Source organism: Chinchilla lanigera, unplaced genomic scaffold (genome assembly GCF_000276665.1).
Source record: "Chinchilla lanigera isolate Chin_1 unplaced genomic scaffold, ChiLan1.0 scaffold00099, whole genome shotgun sequence".
Classification (NCBI taxonomy): Eukaryota; Metazoa; Chordata; class Mammalia; order Rodentia; family Chinchillidae; genus Chinchilla; species Chinchilla lanigera.
This window is the reverse complement of record NW_004955500.1, coordinates 5,515,307-5,530,080: the sequence shown is the minus strand read 5'-3', so window position 1 is coordinate 5,530,080 and position 14,774 is coordinate 5,515,307. Positions and strand designations below refer to the sequence as shown.

Sequence of the window (14,774 nt, the reverse complement as noted above, 5' to 3'; positions counted from 1 at the left end):
CCTGACGCCGCCTCTCCCTGCGCAGGCCGCCGCGAGCCCGGGCGCCGCCAAGGACAAAAGGAGCCAGCGCCGCGCGCCCGCCGCCCCCATGCTCGGCATGAAGAAGAGCGAAATGGGGAGGTTCAACATCTCCCCGGACGAGGACAGCAGCAGCTACAGCTCCAACAGCGACTTCAGCTACGCCTACCCCACCAAGCAAGCCGCTCTGAAGAGGTGCGGGCGGCCGGGCGCTCGGAAACGGCTCGCGCGGGGTGGGGGTTAGGGACCTAGCATCCGGGTGGGGGGGAGGTTAGGGACCTAGCATCCGGATGCGGTGGTTTGCCTTTGCTGGTGCGCTTGGAGAGTCTGTAATCGCGGGTCACCAGTGTCTTACTGCGATGACAGCGTCTTTTGTGTTTACACGTTGCTGTGACGGGAGAGTGGGCTGTTTTATATTGGATCGATACGTTTTGATATATTGAAATTCTGCCTCTGTATATTTTGCAGCCATTATGCAGATGTAGATCCCGAAAACCAGAACTTTCTACTTGAATCGAATTTGGGGAAGAAGAAGTATGAAACAGACTTTGTAAGTTGAAAATTATAATTTGTGTGTCTGTGGCTCTATGCAGTAAAAGACTAGTTTTACTTTTAGATTTCAAATCTAACTTGCCCGGAACTGGTTTTCTCCGTTTAATTGTTGTTATATGTTTGGTTATCGTTTCCCTCTATGTAGCATCCAGGTACTACTTCCTTTGGAATGTCAGTATTTAATCTGAGCAATGCGATTGTGGGCAGTGGAATCCTTGGGCTTTCTTATGCCATGGCTAATACTGGAATTGCTCTTTTTATGTAAGTATGTGTAAGTAGTGAGTCTGCTGCCGCGCAGGGCAGTTATATGATGGGTAAAACATATTCTAGCTCCAGAAACTGAACTTACAGCTGAGGTAGCTGACTTTAAAAATAATTTGTTTAAAGTTAAGAGTGTGAGAAACCCCAAAATCTCTTTATTCTACTACATATTGCACAATATCAAGAAGGCCAATTAGGTAGTAAAACGGGCAGCATTTACAACTGAAGAATAAAGTCCAGAATCTTCTCAGTTAATGCAAAGGGCTGTTTTTCAAAACAATTGACAGATCTGGGGAACAAAAAAGGAACTATTGCTAAATCCAGGATAGCTATAAATTTTTTTCTGGTAAAAGCAGAAGCCAAAAATAGTACCGAGTGAAGTGCTTCCTACCTCAGTTTGATAAATTGACAGTCACTCCAAGGACCTGTGGCCCCTTACATGAATAAGGAAGAGAGAACTGTAAGGTGTGGTGATGTTTACCTACCCTGGTAAATGTTTCTTTTAGGACAAGTGAGACATTTTTTGTATACTGAAAAACAATTTTTTTTTTTTTTAATGTTTACCTTTCCTGGATCTATGTAATTGCCACATAGGGTGACAGAAGTGAATACTTTATTAAGTACCTACTTTGAAATGTTTCTTTCCGGTTGACCAGTTAGCGTTAGTTGCTCTTTTTCCAGCATAAGTGCCTGGATAAAATTTTGGAAGCATAGAAAACTTTATGGAAGTGATTCTTTTTGCCATTTTGGGGGGTCATTGACCCTTGGAAATTATAATGGAAACATAGGAGCTTTATTTCCGGGATGAAAAGCACCGTGCAGGTCTGTCACAGTCGTTAATTTCAAGTACCTGTGGCAAAGGCCGGCTTAATACCTTAATTTTTTATCAGATACGGAAACCACACGTTGCTTTGAGACAGATGCATTTAGTTAGCTCCTGGTGACTGCTGCTCGATTTTCTCTAGCGTGCAGAGGTTCAGGAAAGAAGAGGACTTTGGCAGGACTCTGAAATTCCACAGAAGTTAGCACCGGCCATGAGTACTACAAGCTCAGGTTCAGTGGGCTTGTCTCACTAGAATGAGGCTTTTAAGACCTCTTGGAAAGCTAAGGGATCAGGAACTGACCTGGATAGGATCCTCAATTGCAAAATTTTTAATGGGGAAACTTGAATGTCACAGTTAAATATTTAAAGTCCTTTGCAATTTTTAAATCCTGCCGATGTGGTTGGAGTACAGAATTTTAATGAGATAAAATGGCAACTGTTTCAGAGTGGAAGCAAAACTCCATTGTTACCCTTGAACTTTTGGAATTCTGCTTTAATAGGAGCTTTTGTATTTGATTAACCATACTAATAAATGGCTAAATGATACCAAGATTGCGTGAGTTTTTATTCCTCAATATTCATCATAGGGAGAGGCCAGAAGCCACATATCTGCCACAGTTCACGAAAAACAGTTCTTGAGCTGACCTTCAGTAGACGCATTCTTGATTTTAAGTAACCTCGAAGGGTATAATAAAGTAAATGGATGTGACATCCATTTATCCCTTGTCATTCCAGTGTGAGACAGTGAAGGACATCATTTGTTCTGTTTTTAATTAAACTCTTTTCTCTAGTTAGAGGTGAAGCAAATAGTGTCACCTTAGAACTCAACTCCATAAAAATTCTGGCATTAGACTGCTAGATAAATGCTGTTTGTGCACTTAACTCCTAGATACCCGTTTTTTTGCCGTCCCTTTGCATGGTACTGTGTGTAATTGCCTACAGAGAATCAGATCATGGCTGTCGCAGTAGAGTTTTTTGTGAGTTTCCCCAATTTTTTTTGCTGACCTTTTTTTTTCCTGAGTTGCTCTGACTGGGCTCTAACTGGCTACGTTCCTGCTGCAGCCTCCCAGAGTGTTAGGATTATCGGTGTGTTGCCACATCTGGCTGTTTTTGCTTGTTGAAATAAAAATCCCTATTCTTACTTGCTTTCCTCGGTGGAAGGCAAGTTAAGTGGAGTGAGACAGAACCCATGACCTAAAGGAAAACTAAATGGTCCTAGTGTCCCGTTAGCCCTTCCCTCGACCCCTCCTCAAGTTCAGAAGAGTCAGGACAAGACGGTGTACACAGCGGTGCTCTAGCACAGTGCTTTAACTGTGACAAGCGTGGCCTGTATTCCCCACCGTGGAATCGGTGTATTTATCATTGCAGTGGGGTTACATCTTTTCTGCCCAGTTGCTAGTGAAGTTATAGGGCCTGACACCTGGTTTGAGTATCCTTCCTCTCTTCCCATTGCTGTCCTTACCTTTAGTTTGTGCAGTCACCAGCTCTTTCCTGAACCTGCCTTAGTTTAATGTCCAGCATCTGACAGGGAGCTGTTAAAATGCAGAGAAGTGGTAGGCACACAGCTAGATGCTGAAATCACAGCACGAGTTTTATAACTCCCGTTGGGAAGTAGGGATCCCAGTGCCTCCTGCTGGGTTTGACGCAGCGTGTGCACCCCTGACCAGCAGTGTGGAGCTATGACCGGGAACGTGAGACACGGTTTTAGTGCTAGGCGGCAGATTGACACTTCAGCTAGTAGGAGAAAGTAGTTCCTGGGGGCATTTGGCACAAGTAGGACACGTTTCCACATTTGATGTTATTTGAAAGAACCTAAAAGCACTGTGATAGACCTCCCTACTTACATTACAACCCTGTCCTTTTTTCCCCAGAATTCTCTTGACATTTGTGTCAATATTTTCCCTATATTCTGTTCATCTCCTTCTGAAGACTGCCAATGAAGGAGGTACGATAGCGTTTTTAGTTTCTCTCATAATTTATACCTTTCCTGGTTCTCTTCCTCGTAATGCACTTGCTCACTTCCTGTTCTGTGTTCTTCACATTGTAGGGTCGTTATTATATGAACAGTTGGGACATAAGGCATTTGGAATGATTGGGAAGCTCGCAGCCTCTGGATCAATCACCATGCAGAACATTGGAGGTAAGAATGTTTTCCCAGGCGATTTGGGTAGGCTGCTTACTGTGTAGGACAGAGTGGTGAAGCCTGGTCTTTAGTGTCATGTGCTGCGTTTTGCACTTGTAATGGTATAATTTTGTTTTCCTCCAGCTATGTCAAGCTACCTCTTCATAGTGAAATATGAGTTACCTTTGGTGATCAAGGCATTAATGAACATTGAAGATACAACTGGGTAGGTGCTAAGTAAGGTTACTCCTAAGAAACAAGAGTCTAAAATGGTCAGATACGTTTCCTCAAAGTTGGATGTAAAATGATTCACAGAACGCAGTTTCTGTTGACCAACCAAGAAGTCTGCCCATAAACTGCTTTGAACTTTGTGAAAATGAAAAGCCGAAGATAGTAGCTAACTCTTAATTCTGGATATATCTACGATAATTGCTTGGGGTTTTAGGTTTTGGTTTTTTTTGAGAGGGTTTTGCTGTGTAGCTCAGGCTGGCTTCAGACTCAGGGCCTTACTGCTGCCTGAGCCTCCCCAGTGCCAGGATTACGGGGTGCACCAGCACGCCTGGCTCACCTCCAATAATTTCTGACCTGTGTGTGAGAACAGGTTTTCTTAGAATTTCTCATTTTATACTCACTTCAGAAGTGAGAGCTATCAAGCGCACCCCAACCTCAAACTGAAGCTCTTAGTTAGTTACATTGAAAACCAATCACAAAACTTAATCTGCTGAATGCCACATACAACCAATGGTGTGGCTATGTAGTAGGAACCTTAATCTTTCGGCAAAGTGACTCATCCCAGTGGACTAGCAAGTTTTTACCTTAAGCACAGAGAGGGCTAAAGTACTTCCCACCTTCATAGGTCTTAACCTCCGAATACAGAGCTATGGTGTCTTTGTTGCTTTAGAAATGTAACTGAGCAAACTGCTTTTTTTGTTTTGGTTTTCTGAGACAGGATCTCACTATGTGTGTCAGGCTGGCTTTGAACTCACTGTGCAGCCCAGGCTGGCCTTAACCCAGTGATCCTCCTATCTCAGCGAGGATCGGCAGGTCTGTGCCACCGCACCCAGCTGATAAACCGATTTTACATACTGGTTTTCGATGGGGTCCTTGTTGCTGAAGTGAACGTAGTGGCATTCTTATGTAGAGTTTACAAGTACGTAGTAACTTCTGAGTTTAGACATGATCTTTTTACTATTTTTGGAGTCAAAGTGGATCAAAACATCAACAGCATACTCTCTACTTTGGAGCAAAATTGTGGTTTAGGGGACAGGTTTGTTTTGGGTTTTGTTCTTTTTGTTTTTGCCGAAGTGTGGAAAATTTTCCTTGTTGAAATGTTTAATAAGTGTTTTTGCTCATAAATACCTGGGGGAAAAAACTTTGTTGTAAAATGTACTTGTCCCCCGCATTTGAGATGGCAAGCTCAAGCTGTAACAAAGTTGGCGTGCAGTGTTTTTTTCTAGAAGTGCTTAGAGATAAGCTTACTGGCTTCACAAAGCAGCCTTGTTCCCTATGTTCGTAGCGAGCCTTTGAGAAGCATTTTATGTTATGAATCAGCTGGCAGTTTTCCTAGAGCAAGCGGTGGGACAAAAGTTAGACTGTTTTAGCTCCAACTCTAACCTGAGTGAACATACAAAGTTTAAAAGTTACTCCTGATTTGACTAAGGAGTACTTGAAGACCCCCTTTTCTCGTGTATCTTTGTGGTACGTGTAACGTGAGTTCTCTGAATACTGCCGTGTCCTCCTTAACTAGCTCTGACCTTACTTCTCTCCCCTTCCATTTAGATTGTGGTATCTGAATGGTGACTACTTGGTTCTGCTGGTGTCTCTGGTGCTCATTCTTCCGTTATCGCTGCTGAGAAATTTAGGTGAGCGGATGCATGTCTAAAGAGTACTGTAAGGAGGCGCGCCAGGGCTTACTCTAACGAGAAATTAGTGAGCTTAGAGGCCCCAGAACATACCCGGGGGAGTTGCAAGCATGAACAGCCTGGAGTTCCTTCCTTCTGCTGTGCGGGGTTGGACCCAGGGCCTTGTGCATGCTGGGCAGGAGCTCGACCGCCGCCCTTAGCTCCTGTAGTTCTTCCAGCATCCTAGCAAGGTAACTCCCAAGAAGTCAAAATATTTCATTGACATTTCTCTATATTTTTGCTGTGTAAGTAATACACAGTAATAATCTCTTATTATTTTGGCTGTGACCAGTGTCTGTCTTCATATGTGAGAAGTTTAACATTGTACCTTCTGGCTGTAGTCCCAGCGCTCAGGAGACTGAGGCAGGAGGATCACCATCAGTTCAAGGCCAGCCGGGCTACATAGTGAGCTCAAGGCCAGCCTGCACTGCTAGTGAGACCCTGCCTCAAGAAATAAAAAGGACCTGGTAAACTTTAGGGTGCATAAAGTCTTCCCAGCAGAATTTGGGTAATCCATGGAAAAATATTTCTCTGTGTCACCTTACTTCATCAGACTAATAACGTGCTTTTTTCCTGCCTCTTACAGGATATTTGGGATATACCAGTGGCCTGTCCTTGTTGTGTATGGTATTCTTTCTGATTGTGGTAGGTTGAATTTTTCTATAGAAAACATTTTTTTTATAAGCCTTGTCACATTGTTTTTTTTTAAACTACAAAATAATATATTTTCAGGTCATTTGCAAGAAATTTCAGATTCCCTGCCCAATGGAAGTTGCTCTGATGCTGAACGAGACGATGAATGGAACCTTAGCTCAGCCTACAGCGTTGATGGCCTCCGAGGGCTTCAACGGCACTGCCGTTGACTCTTGCAGACCACACTACTTTATCTTCAACTCACAGGTGACCAAATACAGTATGTTCTCAAGGGGACATCTTAGGGAAGAGGGAAAACGCCCGCTGGAGGCTTTCACTGACCCCTACGGTACAGGGAAGGTGGATAACAGGACTTTTAGAAAGCATGTATGATTAGCTAGTTACTCAGAACTGTGAAGAAAGTGTTGGTTTTCTTAAAGTAGGTTGAGAAATAAAGTAATGGTAGTGGGAGGGCGTCCTCAGCAGGTACGATATCACACTGAACGGGCAGGTGAGAAAATGGAGGCTAAGTGTGCAAAGTAAACTATTTTAGACTTCGATTCTAAATATGTGAGACTTAGCCACAAAAGTGACAAGAGTATAACCTCAGGGTAGTAAGCAGACCTCCGTGTCTCTTTTCAGACTGTGTACGCGGTACCGATTCTGACATTTTCCTTCGTCTGTCACCCTGCCATTCTGCCCATCTATGAAGAGCTGAAAGGGTGAGTGCATTTTTACGAATTTTTAGTGGGGAAGTACTAGACTTCTGTTCATAACTGACCCTGAACCCACGTCTGCATTTTCTTTTGACTCTCCGTAGCCGCAGCCGGAGAAGAATGATGAATGTGTCCAAGATTTCATTTTTTGCCATGTTTCTCATGTATCTGCTGGCTGCCCTCTTTGGATACCTGACTTTTTACGGTAAACAGGGCCTACTTTGGGCGGGCGGCGTTTATTGAGATGAGATAATTTGGTTTGGGAAATTGCATATTTGATAAGCCGTTGAGTTGAGACCTTAGAATTTTCTGTAGTGCATTTCACCGGTAGTTGCTAGAGTCTGGTTTGGAAAACATAGTCATTTGAAGGGATATTTGCCTGATGGCTTTGCCTCTGATAAATTCAGCCTGCGTGTCTGTTCTCCCATTACTGTTAAACTGTATAATGTATAAACTAAGCCAATCCGGGGGATTTGGCTGTTTAGCTCCTGTTGTTTTTAATGGAGGTCATGTGGCTAAATCCCTACTTGGTAGTCAAAGATTTTTGTTTGAATGTTATTTTAATTGTATTAACTATAATTCCAAGTTAATCGTATTAGCTTCTTAGTTTATAGTTACTTGGTGAGGAGCTAAAATTTTAGTGGCGATTTCACTGGGTGTTAGGTTTTCTGCTTGATCTCCAGAGGAGGGGACACACTGACGGCTTTTTCGGTCTTTCCCTGTAGAACACGTAGAGTCGGAATTGCTTCATACCTACTCTTCTGTCGTGGGAACTGATATCATCCTTCTGATTGTCCGTTTGGCTGTGTTAGTAGCTGTCACCCTCACGGTACCAGTAGTCATTTTCCCGGTAAGTAATCAGTCACCTGCCTCTTTTCAGTGAGGAGGAGCTTTCAAAAGTTGTGACCATTTGTGACAGTTTTGTGGGAGAAGGCACACAGTAGTAGAGCAATACCCAGTTGGTGATAGTTTCTGAGGGGTTTTCTTTAATACATTGTAGATTTTCAAAACATTCTGGGACATTCTTCTCATAATTCAAGGTATAAAATAATCCAGTCATGTCGGGCGTGGTGGTGCATGCCTGTAATCCCAGCACTCAGGAGGCTGAGGCAGGAAGATCGTTGCAAGTTTGAGACCAGCCTGGGCTACAAAGTGAGTTCAAGGCCAACCTGAACTGCATAGCGAGATCCTGTCTCAAAAAGACAAAATAATAATAATAATAATAATAATCCAGTCAGATACTTAGAAAAACAGCAGCAGAGGAGAAAGAATAGTTTTCCTTTACAAATGGTTGCTGTTTTACAAGGAATTCCTACTGCTTGCCAATTCTTTGCATTAGCTAAAGCTGAATTTTTTTACAAATTATTTTATGCAGATCCGGAGTTCCGTAACTCACCTGTTATGTGCAGCAAAAGATTTCAGTTGGTGGCGTCACAGCCTTATTACAGTGTGTATCTTGGCGTTTACCAACTTGCTGGTCATCTTTGTCCCAACTATCAGGGATATCTTCGGTTTCATCGGTAAGTTTTTTGCAATACGAAAGTTGACCCAACTACAAGGGATGTGAAGGCTTGAAAAGTTAATCAGTTGAAATGTTCTTGTACAGGTGCATCTGCAGCTGCTATGTTGATTTTTATTCTCCCCTCTGCCTTCTACATCAAGTTGGTGAAGAAAGAACCCATGAAATCTGTGCAGAAGATAGGGGTGAGTGAAAGAATGTGACTAGAAAAGCAGCAGTAACCCTTTACATTCTGCCAGTTGATGTCCTCAGGCTGTCCACCACCATAGTTTCACATAAAAGTTTCTAGTAAATATTAGTAATATAACTTGACAAAAGGTTGGTTGGGCATGGGATATAAGATAGTTGGCCATCTGATACTTAAAATAGTGGAAGAAAGTTTAGGGTTTTTTGGTGTGTGTTGTTGTTTGTTTTGGGTTTTTTTGGAGCTGGCCGTCGAACTCAGGACCTTGTGCTTGTCAGGCGGATGCCGTGCTGCTGAGCTATCTCCAGCCCATGTTTAGATATTTTAGAGCTTGGAAGAAAGAGTAGCCTAAAGATACCCACCCACTTGATGAACCTGTGTTGGTTTAGCAGCCTCCTGTGTGACAGGTACTGAAATGGAGACGGGTTGTATAAGAGGAAAAGATGGAGTGTGTAGGCACGTTCACACAAGGCTGATATTCTCGAAGCAGAGCGTGGGGCCTTCTGTCCATGGTGAGCCCTGGTGAACCTGAGGTAGTGAGGGTTGGTTACAGAGTGACACGCTAACCATTGTGGGTCTAGAGCCAGAGTCCTGGGGCCGGGGATGTAGTACAGCTTAGTACACACAAGCACCTGCTGGCAAGCGAAAGGTCCTGAATTCGATTCCCGGTACAAAGAAAAACAGAACCAGGATTGCGGTGGGGATGTCCAGGAAAGGGCTGCCTCTCGGTCACAACACTTCCCTGCCGTTCTAGTCCGATTGAAGTATTACGCTTGTTCATAAATAAGCACCTGTCCTTGTTCTGCTCAAAACTGCAAAGTGCCAGTAACTGTTGGGCTTTTTAAAAGATTGCCCAAAAAACTCCTCCAGTCTAGCTCTGTGTGAAGAGTTTAGTCAGGAAAATTTCCTTCGTGTTTGAGAGTGGAAGGAGAGAGTGTCGGCGTTCAGACAGCGTCAGTCCTTGTCCACTCTGAGCCGTGTGTCGTGTCACACAGCGTGGGACTTTGCAGTGGTGGGGGTCCGGCTGAGAGCAGAGAGTGTGTCGCTTGCTGACGTGTGCTCCGTGTGCTCCTTGCAGGCTCTGCTCTTCCTGCTCAGTGGCGTCCTGGTGATGATTGGAAGCATGGCCTTGATTGTTCTGGACTGGGTGCACGGGGCCCCCGAAGACGGCCACTAATTAGCACCGCCCACGCTGCAGCCATCCGCCGCTGCCGGGGCTGAGTGGACGCTCGACTGCGATGAAATTTCACCTGATGTTTTCAGTTTCACTTCCTTTTGAAATGCAAGCTCCTCGCTGGTTCTTCTGAATGCAGAATAAGTGAACTTGTTTTCTTTTTTTCTTTTTTTTTTTTTTATTCTTTTTTAAAGAAACTTATCTGTGTGTTAGGAATGGATGTTAACAACAAAACCACAAGACTTGGGTTAAGGGAAGTGACAATTTTATTCCATTCCAGAGAATGGATGAACTTTTAACTTGTATCAAGCCACATGTTTGGCTGTGTCATTGTTTAACTTGGATATTTTATGATTTTACTTGAATGTGCCTAATGGAACCATTCGATGTGAAAAACAGTTCTTAATTTACAGCAAAGTATTGAAACAACCATTGAGAAAACACTTTTTTTTGTACCAAAAATACTTAGTGACCTCAGATGCACTATTTTACTTTTAGGAAGTGGCTTTTTTTGAACTTTATCCAGAAACAGTTGTCCGTTCCATAAAGTAACTTCATTGGTATTTAAAAACAAATATTAGTTTTACGTAATGATTTGCCTTTTTCTAGGCATTATTAGCCAAATACTTTTTTACCCAAAGTAATTTTTAGAGAAAACCATGTAAGGAGAAATTGTACCATGAGTTAGGGACAGCTTTGCTTTTCGTGCAAACCTCACTGTACTTCAAGGGTAACAGTGCTTAGCGCTACACCAGATCAGGTGAACTGTGCTCATCACTTCTGTCCCCAGACACGTCAGTTCACCCAGACAAGAACGTTTCGGTCTTCAGCCTGTTAGAATGGAAAATAATACAGATACTTCTGTGGGAAATAGCGTAACTTCGAGGTACCAAGTAGTGCAATTGGGTAAAACGGGGCTTACTCAGTTGCATCTGCCTCCAGGGCGGCGGCGGCAGCTCTGGGTTTTCTTTCGGGCCAGCCCTTTTTTGACGTTGCTTCCAGCAGAGAGAAATGGGCATTTGAATGGCGATAGGCCAAAACCATTCTATCCAGAGAGTACAGTTTTTTAAAATGCTCATCTACTGGAAGTGTGATTTACTTGACAATGTGTGGCTTAGCTGTATTCGTGTTTTGTCTGCAGTAGAGGTCAAATTCACGTTACACCTGTATTTGGTATAAGTTCTCTTCCTATAGGCCAATGAGTCTTTCATGCAGTAAGCTTTTTAAAAAACTGGTTTGCACTGGATTGTCATCTCATTCTTACACAATGTAGAATTATTTGTTTACATCCAACACGTGATTAGGGAAAACAGTGCAACCTGATTGTATGTAGTTTTGGTCCAACTGCATGTTCACCCTTCCATTTCAATTCCAGGTAGAAGTGGCAAAATTACTTTGAAACTTGGCTTCAGGAGCACATTTATTGTACGTTACAGTGTATGGTGAATATATTATTAAGTAATGTGGTACTTTGCCCATCTGGCATAATGTCAAATCTAATACAATTCCATGAAGTGGTTGAGGGAAACAAGTAATTGAAGTATCAGTTTGTTTTCTGGCTCTAAGGTTTTCTCTGGAAGGAAACATTCTTAGTTTGAAGCAAGAGCCAGAAGTGTGACAGACATGGTTTTGTTACACATTCTTGTATTGTACGTGGCTAAATTTATACACAAGATGTGTCTGTCATCAGAGGCCCTTACAGAACTGGAAGACGTCTTGTAGTGCTACCTTGGGTGAAACCAATGGTCCATTTTTGATTCTACGAAGAAAAAATTCTTGAGACCATCTAGAAATAAAAAAGGCAGTGAGAAGACATCCTACAGCACTGCTTTCATTTAATTGGGCTTCGGACACTCCATTCGAATCCAGAACCTCACCTCTAGTTCACACCAAGAATTGGCGCTTCTAGGTGAGTTCCCGGCAAAAGATGGTTATACCTGAGACCTGCCGGGAGCACCAAGTAAAGAGTTGTTCTCTGCAGTTCACATCCTTCGCGGAGTACTTGGGAACCTGCAGTGGAAGCAAGGATCTTCTCGTGCGTAGCACACTGGTGTGGAGAGGCTCCCCTAATCCTTCAGCTGTTGGAGGTTCAGAATCAACTCTTGGGATAAACCCGGCCTGTGTTCTTCTTGGAGTTACCTTGTGTGTCTTAGGTTCCTAAGCAGTGACTTCCCATTAATGAGCAGTCTTCAGTATTAAAACCACTGCCTTGTCACATTTTGCATTACTGTCTTCCGTGGATGTGTCAGTTAACTGTAATGTTATTTATAGAACACCATTAATCCATTAAAGCTAACCTATTTTTCAATATTTATGATAATCTATGTACATACAGTGTCTGCCCATATGTATTTGTAAATAGGTTGTATATAATACCAGGATTGGGTCTTGGGGTTCCGTGTATATATTCCTGTAAGTTTCTTAGCTGCATTTCGATGAACTCACATTATATGTCACAAAAGTACCTGTACAGAGAATTGAATATAAAATTGACAAATTATGTACAAATACTAAACGTTTAAAATATTTGTTACAAAATTGTATTTGTAATAAACTGGTTAGACATCAAATTTTTTCACAAAAAACTTGGTGCAAGTTCAAATCTCTTATTTAAATTTTGAATAAGGTCCAAATTTTCAAAATGCAGTAGTTACCAAAATGTGATCTTGTGTACTGAAAGACCTTTTCAGAAGCTGGGTGTGTTACCTTGGTGTATATAGTGTAAATACCCCACTGTACCGTTACAGGCCAACAGTTCCCGTGCGGGGAGTGTTGGCCACAAGCTCTACACCGTTTCAATGAAACAATGTATGTTTGTTTTAACTGAACTAAAATAAATACGTGCTTAATCCTGAGTAGCGGTGTTTTCTTTGAGGCAGTAGGATAAACACCTACAGTGCATTGTAAGTATTGCACCTAGCAGTGTCACATAAGTTTAATGAAGTAAAATAGATTTGTTTTGACTTTTCCGTACTGGGAAGATGCCAGCCTTGGAGGCAGCCCAGAATATGGGTTTTGTTTTGTTTCCGAAAGCTGTTTCCCTGACGCAGTTAGAATTGAGGGGCCTGGAGGTACACACCTGGGGAAAGGGAGGCTCCGGGGAGCTGGTCACAGGAAAGGAAGTGGGCAAGTTGACGTGCGTGTCATGTAGCAGCTTGTTACCCCGAGTGGCGCTAGGAGGAGAGTCACTCAACACAAGGTGGCTCAGGGCTGCCACGGACCGCAGGGTGGGCTCCGTGCAGCGGCTGAAACTGAATCCGAGGGGCGTGAGCTTGGGACGGCAGGCGAACCAGAGTGTCCCAGAGACTCATTTCCAAGGAGCAGCCTGGCTGAGGAGCTAGCAAAGAAGGAATTGTGATTAGGAAGTGAAGCAGAATTTGCAACAAGTCTGAATCGAAGAACAGATGAGATTCTCAGGTGTCCACTGACAACCTTCGTTCAACACCTAACCCGCGCCGCGTCTGTAACGTTCTAAGAACCCGTCCCTTCCAAACCACACTCGCGTGTTTTTACGTGTCGCCGAAACGGGCTAGAGTACTCAAGATGACCTCCAGGGTGCCGGCGATGGCCCTGGTTTATTTGCTCAAAGCCTGAGGAACATGCAAGGAACATTTCTGAAGATCTGGAGCCATCTGTCTTCACTTGGAGGTACTCCTACCTGGAGACTTGGCTCGGTTAAATTTCTGAAAAAGAGAAGCAGTGTAAGTTGGGTAAGTTAAGGAGAAATGGCAGATGGAGGGAAGGAATGGAGATTGGGATTCCTGCAAGAATTAAAAGGGCTTTCAAGACCTCATGGGCAAGGGTGAGAAGGTTAACTGCAGCGCTGTGACCCGCTCCCTTCAAAGGCCCACGGTGGTCAAAACTAGGGAGGTTTAATTCACGACGGTGGAAGACACTTGCGTTAGCCCTCCCCCAAATCCTCGCCCCTTCTTCAAACACCCTTGTCCCGCTGTTCTTTGCAGTGTGCTTTCACCGTAATGTTGAGTTGAAGCATCACCCCCGTCCAGGTCACCCCTGTAGGTGGGTGGGCAAGGGGACAGTACAGCACGCGGTTGCCAGCACCCGTCCTTACAGGCAGAAGAACAGTTTCCAGGGGAGGGCTACAACGGCCACGGGCTAGGCGCATCACCAACTGTCTCACCTGCAGCACTGTGAATCCTTCACCCAGGGGAGCCCCAAATTCAGATTGTTGGTTACCCCTAGCTAGAAAGCGATCCCCCCAGGAGTATAACAATGAAACAGCCTAGTGATACCAGGAAAGTCATTTCCACAGAAGATTTACCCTTTTTGAGACTTCCACACAGGACCCCCACTTTTATGATTTTGCCGCCACTCAAAAGCTTCAAACCATGCTTTTTCCTAGTTCCCTATAAGATTCACAGGAGCAGGCATCTTTCTTTTCACTAATTTATCCCCAAGCTCAGAACTACGCTCAGGTAGGTCGTCCATAACTACTCCATGTAATTGATGAAATAAATGGCCTGTAGTATAAATTTCCTATAGTATTTTGAGGAGCATGAGCTAAATACCAGCAAAAGTCAGTCTTGACTTTCGAGTTTGCTCCCCTTCAACTAGAGACTTGGGACAGGAAGACTGTCTCGCCTACCCCACGGTCTGCCTCCAGGTGGCAGAAGCCTAAATGATTTTTGCGACGGTGAAATCCTTTTTTTTTTCCAAGTCCTGGCCAGATTTGGTTGTCCCTCCACAAACTGTGAGGAAAGAGTCAACACAGCGAGTTTGTTTGCCGACCCTTGGCCAGTTCCCAAGAGAGCCGCCATCAGATTGTTCCTTACGGCAGTGACTGAGGGTTTTGTTAAGATCACCTGGAGCGGTGGCCCATGCCAGACTGGTTTGTCAGGCTGCTTTGCACA

General features: G+C 43.7%; 1 protein-coding gene across 1 annotated transcript; it reads left to right on the top strand.

The window, feature by feature from the left end:
- Positions 1 to 25: 25 nt before the first annotated feature.
- On the top strand, positions 26 to 12,758 carry Slc38a2 (solute carrier family 38, member 2; the record flags this gene model as incomplete). The annotated part of the gene is given in 15 exon segments (XM_005406598.2): positions 26 to 213; positions 487 to 568; positions 716 to 831; positions 3,526 to 3,599; positions 3,702 to 3,794; positions 3,921 to 4,002; positions 5,556 to 5,638; positions 6,264 to 6,322; positions 6,410 to 6,577; positions 6,953 to 7,032; positions 7,131 to 7,231; positions 7,752 to 7,876; positions 8,402 to 8,546; positions 8,633 to 8,730; positions 9,808 to 12,758. Coding segments are annotated over 15 exon segments (1,530 nt in total). The 3' UTR covers positions 9,907 to 12,758.
- Positions 12,759 to 14,774: the final 2,016 nt, after the last annotated feature.